General features: G+C 45.1%; 1 protein-coding gene across 1 annotated transcript; it reads left to right on the forward strand.

Moving 5' to 3' along the window:
* Positions 1-674: 674 nt before the first annotated feature.
* LOC112546723 (carbohydrate sulfotransferase 8-like) lies at positions 675-6,466 on the forward strand. Its single transcript, XM_025187534.3, has 3 exons — positions 675-800; positions 1,634-1,787; positions 5,474-6,466. Exons 2-3 carry the CDS (start codon positions 1,685-1,687, stop codon positions 6,316-6,318), a joined length of 948 nt encoding a protein of 315 aa, XP_025043319.2. The 5' UTR covers positions 675-800; positions 1,634-1,684; the 3' UTR covers positions 6,319-6,466.
* Positions 6,467-14,235: the final 7,769 nt, after the last annotated feature.

Below are 14,235 nucleotides of genomic sequence, written 5' to 3' on the forward strand. Positions count from 1 at the left end.
AGGGGAAGGCACCAAGGGGCAGGGTGCAGGAGAGACAAATGCTAGGAGGCCAAGTGAGATACGTGTGGAGTGGTTTTTGGTTTTTTTTGCTCGACAAAAATGTTTAGCCCGCGTGTTCAGTATTTTTTCGGAGAGCATCCCTACTTGCAGCCTGCAGCTGTTTTCTTTGGAGTAATATGGCCCTCACTGCTTTCCAAGTTGTGCAGGCCTGTGTCAGTCAATGCTTGCCTCTCAGGCTCCATTGTCTGCAGCAGCTCTGTGAATGTCAACAACCTTGATTTAAAAAAAAAATTTTTTGCTGTCAATTAGCAATCTCTTCTCACAGAAATTGTCATGTTCCCCTCTGTTATGATACTTCCCTTACTTCCTGAGGGAGTTCTATTGCTCTGCAAATACTGGAGGATCATTTGTCCTCTGCAATGTTCTTGACAATAGTGCAGAGCTGTGAAAGCTCATAATTTTGCCAGTGATGGCCAACAGCAATAAGACCTGCATGCATATGAGGTCTTATGAGGTTTTTTAAAAGGTGCAAAAATGATGGGGAAGGTATAGCATTATGGATTGCCAAAAGTCGCATGCCAGTGTAGACGCTTTCTTGTGCAAATACTTTAACGCAAAAACTCTTGAGTTAAAAGTATTTGCACAAAATCTTGCCAATGTAGACGTAGCCTGAGAGGATACATGAAAACACCTGGAAACAGAGAAGTACTGTAACATCAGGGGTGAAAGAGAACTTCTGGACCTACGTCAGAAAGGACATCCATAGCCTGAGAAGGACTTTACCTGAAATAAGAATTAAGGTGAGAAATTATGATTTGTAACAAGTTCTCTTAATGTAGTAGGCTGTGTGTGTTTGTTTTATTAGTAACCTACTTTGATCTGACTGCTATCACTTGCAACCATTTCAATCCTACTTTTATACCTGGTGGAGGGGACAACAGCTGTGCTTATCTCTCATTGTTAGAGGGAGCAAACAAATTATGAGCTTACTTTGTATGAAACTTTTATACAGAGTAAGGTGGATTTCTCTGTGGTTCTGGTCCCACTGTGGCTCTGCACCTAGGTGCTATGTCAGATCCCTTTGAGCCTTCCCAGAGCTTAGCTGCTTTCAGTGTTTGTGTTGCTCTGATGTGAGCTGTGACTTCAGCTCTGCATCACTGGAAGAGACCGAAGGTTCTGGCTCAGCAGGGCTGGGTTGTGGGGCACTTGCGAGGACAGATAGATAGGCCCAGGGGTGTTTCAGCACCTCAAGTGACAGTCTCAAGGGGATCTCTGTGACCGAACCTGCCAAACTCAGTTTGTAGTGTAGACATGGCCAAAACCCATCATACGTGTATGCAGAACTTTCCAGCACTGTGTGCATTATACAGCAGGTGTGAGGGACTATGGCTCTAGATGTACTTCTGGATGGGTAGGCCTGGGCCATCTGGAGGGGAGGTAGGACCTGGCACACCGGCTTATGAGGTACTTTTGTGACAGAAAATTTATAATACTTAGAATATATATTTGTTAGAATAAAAAGCCTCTCTACAGCACATTCCTGACTCTCTGACCTCTTATATTGTCTAGCATGTGATATTTTTGTAGCAAAATTCCTATAATAATAAGCTGTTTCTCATTTTCTTGTATCTAGGGAGACAAATTTAATGCACAAAGGCCACATCCTTCTCATTCCTGGGAAAAGATGGTGTACAAGGTGCTTCAGAAAGCATTCATTTCCTTTGTCCTAATTTTCATTCTTGGAAGTTTTCTTTCTGGGGTATTCTACAGGCGGCAAACAAAAATGAGTGAGTAAAAAAATATATCAATAGAAAGATTTTGTGGTTTTGGAACAGTGACCATCTTTTTTTGAGAGTAAAAAACATGCACCACTTCAAAAGTGGAATCATAAATAGTTAGTACAATAATATCGATAAAATATCTGAGGGGGTTGGCCTGAGAGATTCTTCTGCCACGTGTAGAGAAAAGAGAGCAAGAAAAAGCCACATTTGCCACTGAAATTAAGTGTTTGAAGATGCATAACAAGATGTTGTATTTAAAAGTGCTGCATGGGATCTTTTCAGGGGGAAAAGGCAAAATGACACATTTATTGGTAATACACACGTATAGCAATCAACACTTACCATATGCATATGATATATCACTCACACTCACACAAGCACACCCCGTTTTGTTGTGGTTACCAATAGTTGCTCCTCCAAACTGCACTGGCCAGGTGAGTTTGGTGAGGGAAGGGTGGAGCCAGGCTTCTGCCGATCCGGATCGGTGCTCCCATGTTGACAAGACAAAAACCTGGGTTCTCTCTGCAAGATGCCTTAGATTTATAGTGTCTTCCCTCTCCTGCAGATCTCCACCAGTTACTCATCACATGCATACGCAATATCTGTCAGAGTTGTCATATGAATATGCAGTGAGACATCTGTGGCACCTTCTTTTGAGTGGTGTCTCAATGCTGCCACATTCTCCTTCAAAGAGGGTGCTTCCAAAAGCAGGCACTTACTGCTGACTCCCAAGGGGTCCATATGTCCAGTCTTCTTTCAATGATCCAATTTCACAGGTTCCATTGTTCTTCTCATTGTTCTTGGATCTGGCTTCTACCCCTCTCCAACCTTTGCAAGTGCCCAGAGGTGCTTTTCTTTCATGCCTTATACAGTCACACCTCATTCACTCAACAGGACAATCAGTTTCGCAAAAGGGGTACAAAGCCTACAACCGTGGTCACCAACCCATCGATCGCAATTGACTGGTCGATCCTGGGGGGCCAACCAGTCAACCGCGAGGCTTTTGGGGGCCCCCTCTTGCTGCCCCCCACCTCCAAGGTGAATGCCGTGCTGATGCTACTTCCAGGGACAACGGAGGTAGCATGGGCTTCTGGCAGGGTTGGGGATGTTCTGCAGCTGCACGCAAGGTCCCAGAAGGCTGCTCTTCTTTCCCCCTCCCTCCCAACAGTCGGCACAGTACCTAAAACTCCGGTCTGTCATGCGCTGGGGACTTTGTTCCCCTGCTGCCTTCCTGCACACAGGGAAGGGGCTGGGGGTCCAGGACTGAGCTGGCTCCAACCGCTCAGATGGCGCGCGCTGCCATGGGGAGTGGAGGAGCACGGCACGTGCTGCCGGAGCAGTTGGGGCTGGTGCAGTCCTGGACTTCCCCACGCAGGAAGGCAGGGGAATAAAGTCTCCAGTGCTCCGGCTTCGGCTGGCGTAGTCTGGGACTCCCCCTCCCCCATTTCCACCCAGCCCAGGAAAGCATCAGGCATTCGACTGACCAGTGTTTCAGGTACCGCACCGTTGTTTGTGGGACTGGAGAGCAGCCCGTGTACTTCCTAGGCCTTGGCATGCAGCTGCAGGATCCCCAGATACCAGTCCCTGTCCCCTCCCCCGGCCCAGACCCCCACAAGTACCCTGCCCCAGCATCCACCGGCACCCTGTCCTCTGCCCTGGTCCCCATTGGCACCCTGCCCCAGCACCCACTGGCACCCTGTCCCTTGCCCCAGCCCCATTGGCACCCTGTCTCCTGCCCCAGCATCTGTCCTCTGCCCCCACCAGCACAGTTGGGGCCACATTAGTGAGGCTTGAGGGGTTTGGAGGTGGTGTGTTTTTGTATCTCACTTGTGTGGCCCCAACTGACTTTTCTGTGGGTCAGTGACCCCTGACTCAAAACTGGTTCCCCACCCTTCTCATAAATAAAGACAATGCTGAAACCTTGTGTTTGACATAATATTTTATTTAAAAATGAATGCTGGCCAACAAGCCCCCAGTTGGGGCTAAGCCCTCATCTGGCCACAGCATCATACCACTCCTGTGCCCCCCACCCTGACCCCAAATCTGAGCCTATCATACACTGGAACCCCCTGTCCTGAGCCTCTCGCATCCCCAAACTCCTGCGCCCCCGCATACTCAGTCTTCTGCCACAACACTCTTACACCATTGTGCAAATCTGTGTCCTGAGCTCATTGTACTCACAACCTCCCTGCCCTGAGCCCCTCACTCGCCACAACCCAAACTCCTGAATCCACAAACCTGTGGCTTGGTCAGCACCCCAACCCTCCACCTGAGTCCAACACTCCCCAGCCTGGAGCCCCCTCCCTGAGCCAGCATCCCCTTCTCCACCCCCTCCTGCATCCAAATTCCCTCCCAGAACTTGCACCTCTCACCTTTTCCCACACCTAAATCCCTCATTCACACCCCAGAGCCCGCATCTCCTGTCTCAACCTAGTGAGGCTAGACTGCAGGAGCTTTTCTGACAAACATCCTCTTTTGGCAGCCTCTGTATTCCTTGTTCCATAAGGAATGAGGGGATTCCAAAAGAGGGGTTTTCCCAACATTTTGGCCCAGTCTAGATGGGCCAAATGTCGGAAAAATTTCTTCCAACAGAAGATCGAAAAAAGCGGAAGTGTAGCCGTATCCTGACAGTGTATAAGGGCTGTGGATAACAAGTGATGGAGAGAAGGGGAACAGAGAGGGCGGGGCCTTAAGTAAGGGGTGGGATCCTTGGGGAAGGGATGTGGTAGATCTTGGCTTGTCCTGACATTTAAAAAGTGATCTTGGGTGTAAAAAGGTTGGAGACCACTGGCCTACAAGATTTCTATGTAAAAAGACTTAATACAAAGTTTCTATGTTCTATATGAAAGTATACAACCTTTCTATATACAGTAAAAGGACTTATACAACAAAGCTAAAGACCTATTACAATGCTAAAAGGACTTGATACAAAGTTGAAATAAAAATGTCAATGAGAAAATTATTAATACAGAAATTAATGAGCTGTATCTACAAAGATTCTCCCTAAGAATAATTCTTCTGCCATTCATTTCCCAGGTTTTTCTAAAAAGCCTTTTAATAATCATGATAGCTTGTGTTGCATGCCTGTAACAATTCACTGTAAACTAGAGTTTTGTATTAATCCTAAAGTGCAACGTTAGTTCCTCAGGGAGTTAAGTTGTGTTTTCTGATTTTTTTTGGCATGAAAAGAAAACTCTGCTAAATTGCTTTACACTGGGGCTACGTCTAGACTGGCATGATTTTCCGGAAATGCTTTTAACGGAAAAGTTTTCAGTTAAAAGCATTTTCGGAAAAGAGCGTCTAGATTGGCACAGATGCTTTTCCGCAAAAGCACTTTTTGCGGAAAAGCATCCGTGGCCAATCTAGACGCGCTTTTGTGCAAAAAAGCCCCGATCACCATTTTCGCGATCGGGGCTTTTTTGCGCAAAACAAATCTCTGCTGTCTACACTGGCCCTTTTGCGCAAAACTTTTGCGCAAAAGGGACTTTTGCCCAAATGGGAGCAGCGTAGTATTTCCGCAAAAAGCACTGATTTCTTACAGTAGGAAGTCAGTGCTTTTGCGGAAATTCAAGCGGCCAGTGTAGACAGCTGGCAAGTTTTCCAGAAAAGCAGCTGATTTTCCGGAAAAACTGGCCAGTCTAGACACAGCCTGGTGGTTTATCTTCCTTTCTTGCACACATCTTCTTTTGCAGCTCCTAAGGAATACTGGCCCATGAATCAAGTTTATCTCAAAGACATACTGAACGCTACATGCCTGATGAACAATCTCTCTCTTTCAAAAAGAAACCTGACACATGATGTTGCAAGACAGATCTTTGTGGAGCATAACCACAAGTTCATCTACTGTGAGGTGCCCAAGGTCGGCTGCTCCAGTTGGAAGAAAATTATCCTTCTCCTCACAATGAACCTGAGCAGAAAGGCTAGTGAAGTACAACACAGCCTCATCCACCTTACCCCACTGATAAAGAGCCTGAGTATTTACCCTTCTGACTACCAGGAGAAATTACTGAACAGTTACACCAAAGTGATGTTCACCAGAGATCCCCTGGAACGGTTGGTTTCAGCTTACAGAGACAAGTTCCTTCATTCTGAGCCATACTATAGTATCACTGTTGCAAATGAGATCAAGGCCATGTTCAGGAAAAACAAAAATTCAACTGAAAATGTGACTTTCCAGGAGTTTATTAACTTTATTCTGACACAAAAACAAGAATATTTGGATGTTCATTGGAAACCAATGTTTCTACTCTGTGATCCTTGCAACATTCACTATAACATCATGGGGAAGTTTGAGACATTGGAGGAAGATTCTAAACATGTTCTCAGGATCATTGGAGCCCCAGAGGATATGCACTATCCACATCTTAAAACATATAGCTCAGAGAAACGTACGACTGATGATATTACCTTGGCATATCTCAGAAAGCTGAGCTCAGAGCAAATTCAAAAGATCAAGAAGCTGTACGAGATGGATTTTGCCTTGTTCAACTATTCTTATGATTTGAAAATGAACCTTTATGAGAATGTTATAATATGAAGAGAGAGGCCATTTTATTCATATAAAATCAAATGAACTTTCCACAAAGATAATTTTGGTTGTTTGAAGGTAGCAGCCAAGTACTGTTATTGTTTGATAGCTCACTAGAAGATTTACCCAGCATTGCTCAGGTCCGTAACTCATTTAAAAAAATAAAATGAAAATGGGCATGTTACGTTTAAATCATTTTTCCGGAGTGGAGCTGGGAAGAAGGGTTCAGTATGCAGGCTGCACCGTGGAGAAAGACTTACCTCAGCCCTCTCTCACCCCAGTAGCTTGACTCCAGGTGAGAAGCGCCACTCCATGGCTGCTGCAACTCCAGGTGGCACAGCTGGGGGAGGGGTGCCTGTCCCCCAGCTGGAGCAGGTCCAGATTCATCTGCCTCCTGTGCTGCCCAGCCAGAGTGAGGAATGGAGCAAACTGTGCACTTTCCCCTCACTCCTTGATGAAGTGGAACAGCCAGCAATATTCCTGTACAAATTGGGGGTAGAAGCTGCAGCCCCTCCCCTCTGCTCTCCATAAAGGAGCAGGGGGGAGGCTCAGCGCTGGGGCAGTTCCAAAGTGGGAGACGGGTGCTTCTAGCCAGCCCCTTTCACCTGCCTGGTAATTCTTTCTCTCTTTTATGAGACACAATCCCATTCCAGGCACTTCCCATTTTCCTGCCACAACCAAACCCTTACCTAGCTTTAAGTTATGATAAGAGGAAGCTGTTTACCAAATTTGGTAGTCCTAGCTCTTACCATATAGCAGAAATTCTTGAACAAAGAAACGAACACACAGACAAACTTTCTAAAATGTATAGTTGATGGAGCTATTTGTTGTAGGCACTCTTCTATTGAATCAATATAAGAAATTACATCTGTATGAGCTTTTCCAACCAATGATCTGATTGCTTTGAACGTATCTGAAATTCATAGAGACCATTGGCATGGTGGGGTTATAGGATGGAGAATATGACCTTCCTATAGGAAGATGTTTTAGACTGTAGGAGCAATGAGTCTAGATTATTTTGATTTTAATTAATAACTAAATACAAAGCAGCACACGTGCCTACCCATGTAGGAGCCTCCAACAGGAATCCACTATCAGACAGGCAGATGGCTGACATGAAAAGGTATAGGGCACTAAACAGAATCATCAGTACATAGACCTCTGGATATTGCTAGAGTATGGCAGCATTCTCATCATATCCCCATCAAGTCCCCTACCCTCATGGGTGTTGGAAGGAGTTGGCCTAGATGGGGCAAAGCTGGCATTGTGCCCTCATGCTGCCTGGAGGCTTTCCCCACTACTCCCCTTGGCCAGAGTCCAGCCAATGGGAGCAGCAGGAGGTCATGTCTGAGACATGATGCCTGGCAACATGGTGCAAAAGCAAGTGAGTGGTCCCTGCCCCCTCATGCCCAGACCCCGCATCCCTACTGTGACCCTGAACCACCCCCTGCCAAGATCCCACACTCCCAGGCGGTTCCTGAACCCTCCCCCTGGCCAGATACCCCACCCCTAGCCTGCTCCTGCACCCTCTCTTGTTCCTGCAGCTTCCCTCCTGGTCAGACACCCTATGCCCACACTCCTCCTGAACCCACCCTTGCTCCTGTACCCTCCCTCCTAGACACATACTTCACCTTTCCTTGCTCTTGCCCTCTCCCCTCTGGCCAGACACCTTACTTCCAGCCTGCTCCTATACCCCACCTCCTGCCCAGATCTTGAATTCTCACCTCTATCCCACTCACTGGCAGCCCTGTCCCACACACTGAACACCTCATTTTTGTCCCAACCCCAGAGCCTGGGTGAGGGGGGTCCACAAAATCCACTAACCCTGGAACCACAGAAGAGAAAATCTGGCCCATGGGAAGCCTTGAACCTCAGTCCTCCCTGTCCCTTCCCCTCACCCCATGGAGATGGAGCTCCAGAAGAGTGAGGTGTCTTAGTTGGGGGCCACATGAGTGAGGGCTGGGGGCTTTGGAGGGTTTTTTTGCTTCTCACTTGTGTGGTCCCCAACTGATTTTTCTGTGGGTCAGTGGCCCCTGATCCAAAAAAGGTTCCCCACCCTGCCACGAATAAAGAAAACATTGAAACATTGTGTGTTGGATATAAATTAATAATTTACTTTATTTAAAATGAAGTTTGATAAACTAACATGAGAAAGTTAAAGCGCTTAATCTATTTAATAATTTAATATTTCCTTTCTTACCTGTTAAATTAAACCGTTCTCCCTAGCTGCAGCACTAACAAAATGGCTCGGGCTTAATTATGTAATTAGTGGCTAGTTTCCATTAGCAACTGGTGGTCTATGGAAAGGTTTGCACTGAACCAGGTAGGCCACGGGCCAAAAAGTTTGAGACCCCCTCCTATATTCAGAGCCATTCTGTAGTGTCAGTGTAGCAAATAAAAGAAGGACAAACCTTCAGGAAAACAACAGTATTATGGGAAAGTGTATTTCCAGGAGGTGGTTAACTTTATTCTAAAAATACCCAAAGTACAAAAGGAATAAAAAACCCATGCCAACAACAAGTACTGTTCCTCCTCCCACTAGCAAGAACATTTGGACAATCATTCGAAAGTTTCTATTCTATGGGCACTGAACCGGTCACTATGACATCATGAGGAAATGTGAGACCCTACAGCAAGTTGTTGAGCATATTCTCAAGGGTATTTGAGCCTCAGAAGGCCTGCATTACACTAATTTTAAGAGGTCTGACAGAAATGGATCAGTGCTGTTACCACAATGGAGGGATTCAGAAGGCTGAGCTCACAGCAAATGAAGAAACTGTACCAGACGGATTTCTCCCCATTTACCTACATAGCCTTTGCCATTTAAAAATTGAAACATTTGTGCTTTGTTACACTGACAGCCAGCTCAGGCTAGAGGCAGAGTGCAACTCAATTGTATGTAAGTATCCAAGACATGTTAATGGTGGGTTCAAGCCAATTCACTTGTAAATATATAGATTAAAAGGAAATCTTAGTGCTATTGTCTTCACTTATTTGCAACTTTGTTGATTTACATTATGCATATCCCAGGACTGGGTTAACCCTAGTTCAAAAGGTGTGTGTTTACATTAGATTTACATTTTGTTTGCCCATCACCAAGAGATTGGAGCCTTGGAAATGGAAAAGACCGTTCTCTTCCAAGCACTGTGTTTGGCAATGGGAAATCCGCAGACAGGCTATGTTAGAGGCCTTACAGTAGCATGTCTGTAGTGCTGCAGCTGCGATGCTGTATGTCTCCCAGCCATGTAGCTATTCTATGCAGATGACAGTGCTCTCCTGGCTGCATAATTAGACCAGTGAGTGGTGGCAGCTATGTCTGTGGGAAACCCTCTCCCACTGACACAGCACTGTCGACCCTGGGCACTTTCATGGGTCAAACTTACACTATCCTCTAGTCTATGCAATGTATCTCATACCTCTGAGCAACGAAAGCTTTACTGATAAAAGTGCTAAAGCCTGCTGCAGACATAGCTCATGTGCATTTAGTCAGCATAGGAAGAGCCTTGCTGCGGGTGAAAACACTGGCCTAACTGCCTTCTGTGGACAATAATGAACTCACTCAGGGATCAATCTTGTATCTCTGTGTGGTCTTGGATGCTTACAGGGAGCAGAGACAGAGATCCTCAAAAATAACTTTGGGGAACACTGAGAGACTTATGGGAAACTAGCAGATTGCTACATCTCTACTATAACTTTGGGGTGTGTCTAGACTACATGGCTCCATCACTGGAACCATGTAAAGTAGTTTACTCAACATAGTCAATGAAGCGGGGATTTAAATAATCCCTGCTTCATTAAAATAAAAATGGCCACCGCACTGTACCAACAATCAGCTGATCTGGCACAGTGCGACAGTCTAGACCCAGATCGGTCAACAAGGGAAGCCTTTGTCAACCGCTCCTGTAAACCTTGTTTCATGAGGTTTACAGGAGCGATCGACAAAGGCTTCCCGGATCAGCTGATTGTTGGCACAGCGTGGCGGCCATTTTTATTTTAATGAAGCAGGGATTATTTAAATCCCCGCTTCATTGACTATGTCGAGTAAACTACTTTACATGGCTCTGTCGATGGAGCCATGTAGTCTAGACACACCCTTGTAGTGAGAAGTCTGAGCTTACCTTTTAATACATTTCACCTGCTTTAACCTTTCAATAACTCACATTTATTTTTCTTAGCTAATAAATCTTTATTTAGTTTATTAAATAAATTGGTGTCAGCATTGTCTTTGATGAACTACATTGACCTGATTCACAGGTGGACCTGGATCCATTATCTCTTCAGACTCTGTTGCCCCATGACAGTGGGTTAGATTAATATGATGTGTGGATTGTGGATGTTTTTCAACCCATTGGAGGTGGAAGAGAATTCTTTGAGGTGATGTGGAACCTATCCAATCAGTGAGTGTGATCTCTATGGATGTTTAAGTATGCTAAAGAAGCTTCACTTGATTAGACATTTCCTTGCTTTAGACAGTTTGTGTGGATGGGCTTTGCCCTTAAGCAATCTTAACTCATTTTTAATAATGTTTGTTTATGTGGGAATAATAATAATAGAAGAAGACTGACTAATGACTTCTTGTTCAGCATCTCTTCAAAGGAAAGAAGAAACTTTCCAATGATCAGCATGACAGGGATGGTAGTTCTGAATGAATGAATGAATATAGCACCTTTGATTGTTCATTACTATACAAAAGTTTCCTCTGACCAAGGAATAAAATATTAAACAAGATTTGCCTATATAAGTTATAGTTATTCAGTACAAAACCAGGGTCTTCAACGTACCAAAGCCAAAGACTTTCAAGCTAAGGAGATAGGAATTTAGTTTGCTCCTACTAAAATTCTTAATATAGAATACTCCTGCTCACATAGCTTCAAATTACTGAAGTTCACAACCTCATGATTTGTCTTGTTTTATTGATATTGTGCAAGCCTAATGCATGAAGAGGGGGAGAGGTAGATACATTGGAGGGCAGGGATAGGGTCCAGAGTGACCTAGACAGATTAGAGGATTGAGCCAAAATAAATCTGATGAGGTTCAACAAGGACAAGTGCAGGGTCCTGGCTAGATTGTCAGGCCCAATGGGTAGTGATCAATGGCTCGATGTTGGGTTGGAGGTCTGTTTCATGTGGAGTGCCCAAAGGATCGGTTCTAGGGCCAGTTTTGTTCAACATCTTTATTAATGCCCTGGATGAGGGGATGGATTGCACCCTCAGCAAGTTTGCGGATAACAGTAAGATAGGGGGAAAGGTAGATATGCTGGAGGGCAGGAGTAGGGTCCAGAGTGACCTAGACAGATTAGAGGATTGGGCCGCAAGATATCTGATGAGGTTCAACAAGGACAAGTGCAGAGTCCTGCACTTAGGACGGAAGAATCCAAAACATTGTTACAGGCTGGAGACCAACTGGCTAGGTTCAGCAGAAAAGGACCTGGGGATTACAGTGGATGAGAAGCTGAATAGGAGTCAATAGTGTGCCCTTGTAACCAAGAAGGCTAATAGCACATTAGGGTGTGTGATGACGAGCCGGGGTTCCCTCTGATCCTGCAGCCCCATAGCAGCAAGAACAGACTCTACCAGCCAGTAGAATAGAGAGGGTTTATTGATTCTCCAGGATACAGCATCAGCATAGACATGATGTGGTTACAGGAGTCAGGGCCAGGATGCCTCAGGATGCCCTTGGGTTAGGAGGTCCATTGCCCCCCCTCCCCCCCCCAGACCCTCAGTCCTCAGCTTAGGCTGTGTCCTTCATGTTTCCCAGCCAGCAACTGACCCTTCCCCCGAAACCTGGGGTTCATCTCCGCCTCCCTCCCTTTGTCTCTCCCCCGGGAAGCACCTTGTTATCTGGTCAGGCTGGGCCTACGTGTCTGGGCTAATATACATGTGAGTGAGTCAGTGGGAATAACATCACAGTGCAGGGTGACACTAGGTTACAGAGCAGACAGCACCCCCACTACATCACAGGGTGCATTAGGAGGAGCATTGCCAGCAGATCTATAGAAGTGATTATTCCCCTTTATTCGGCACTCGTAAGGCCACATCTGGAATATTGCATCCAATTCTGGGCCCCTCACTACAGAAAGGATGTAGACGCATTGGAGAGAGTCCAGCGGAGGGCAACCAAAATGATTAGGGGCCTGGTGCACTTGACCTATGAGGAGTGGCTGAGGGATTTGGGCTTACTTAGTCTGCAGAAGAGAAGAGTGAGGGGGGATTTGATAGCAGCCTTCCACTTCCTGAAGGAGGTTCCAAAGAGGATGGAGAGAGGCTGTTCTCAGTAGTGACGGATGGCAGAACCAGGAGCAATGGTCTCAAGTTACAGTGGGGGAGGTCTAGGTTGGATATTAGGAAAAACTATTTCACAAGGGGCTGGTCTAGACTGCTTTCCTCTGCTGAAAGAGGAAATGCAAATGAAGCGCTGATTAGCATTTTCTCATGCTTCATTTGCATATCCTCTTCCGATCCCTTTTTTGGAAGAGGTTTTTGAGCAAAAACAAGCAGTCTAGACGTGGCTTTTTTGCTCAAAAACCCCTTTCTTCAAAAGAATCCTTATGCCTCAAAATTAGGTTTACAGGTTCTTTTGAAAAAAGGGGTTTTTGAGCAAAAAAGCCACATTTAGATTGCTTGTTTTTGCACAAAAAACCTCTTCCAAAAAAAGGATCGGAAGAGGACATGCAAATCAAATGCAAGAAAATGCTAACCGGAGCTTTATTTGCATTTCCTCTTTCAGAAGAGGAAAGCAGGCTAGACAAGCCCTAGGAGCGTGGTGAAGTACTGGAATGGGTTACCTAGGGAACTGGTGGAAACTCCATCCCTGGAGGTTTTTAAGTCTCAGCTTGACAAAGCCCTGGCTGGGATGATTTAGTTGGGGTTGGTCCTACTTTGGGCAGGGAGCTGGACTCAATGACTCGTTAGGTCTCTTCCAGCCCTAGGATTCTATGATTCTAGGAAGCACTTTTGAAGGAATTCAAACTGCAGTCTGGTCATCAGACATTTGTGAATGTTAAAGCCTCCATGTTGTTTCCTAGCTGTATCTTTCCTTGCTCATTCTTTTGTAACATACAGAACTATGAACCAGATCATGTCCCACTGTAAAATAAAATGAATTACTCTCCAGAGTAATGTGAAGTAATTACTCCCCAGTGCTACCTGGGGCTCCAAGTCCAGATAGCACATCCACAATGATGGAATCTGCCTTGGTCTAATTTCGAGGCTTACTCGTAGTGTGGACACACTCGTTCGATTTTGTTAAATTGGAACCTATTATGTCAAATTTTGTAGTTTTGAAATAGTTTCCTAGTGTAGACATGGCCTATGACTATGACTCCCTACATCCATACAAGTTAAGCAATTCTCTTGGAGGGGCCTCATGCAGGTGAGTCAGTGAATTGTAGTTCTGTTACAGGACAATGACTGTTGATGGTTGTTTTGACATCTGCCCAGGTGCTAGTTTCTTTCTTTGTTGTTGTGTCTGGGGAGCTAATATCTGGCTTATTTTCCAATTTAAAGCATGTTTTCATGACAACCATATAACACAATCTCATAACTTTATATGCTGTAAAGATTTTTAGGTAGAAAAATGACTTTCAACAGTTCATATAACCTTTCCCTGATAGCTCACATGACATGCTTTATATGCGATATCGCAATTATATATACGTGAGGGATATGGAGTTACAGGGTGTGCCCCCAACGTATAGAGTGTCACATCCACATTTTTCTGTGTTTGGCATGGACTATAAAAAAAATCCAAACAGCCCTTTGGGATGTTGCATAATTTCATTTGATCTACAAAAAGGATATTTGTTAATTTGCCTCTTGAATATTATCAAAAATAAGAGTAAGAAATTACTTTTTTCTGAGGGGGAGATTTGTGATAAAACTGCTCATATGTTTTCTACATTCTAATACAACTATTTGCTCTCTAAGG

This window comes from Pelodiscus sinensis, chromosome 5 (genome assembly GCF_052426305.1).
Source record: "Pelodiscus sinensis isolate ZL-2025 chromosome 5, ASM5242630v1, whole genome shotgun sequence".
NCBI lineage: Eukaryota > Metazoa > Chordata > Testudines > Trionychidae > Pelodiscus > Pelodiscus sinensis.

What these genes read in the sequence shown, in the direction of transcription:
- LOC112546723 (XM_025187534.3), top strand. Translation starts at nt 1,685, where the DNA reads ATGGTGTACAAGGTGCTTCAGAAAGCATTCATTTCCTTTGTCCTAATT. An exon ending in CAGGCGGCAAACAAAAATGA is followed by an intron (nt 1,788 to 5,473) that starts GTGAGTAAAAAA and finishes CTTCTTTTGCAG; the next exon opens with CTCCTAAGGAATACTGGCCC.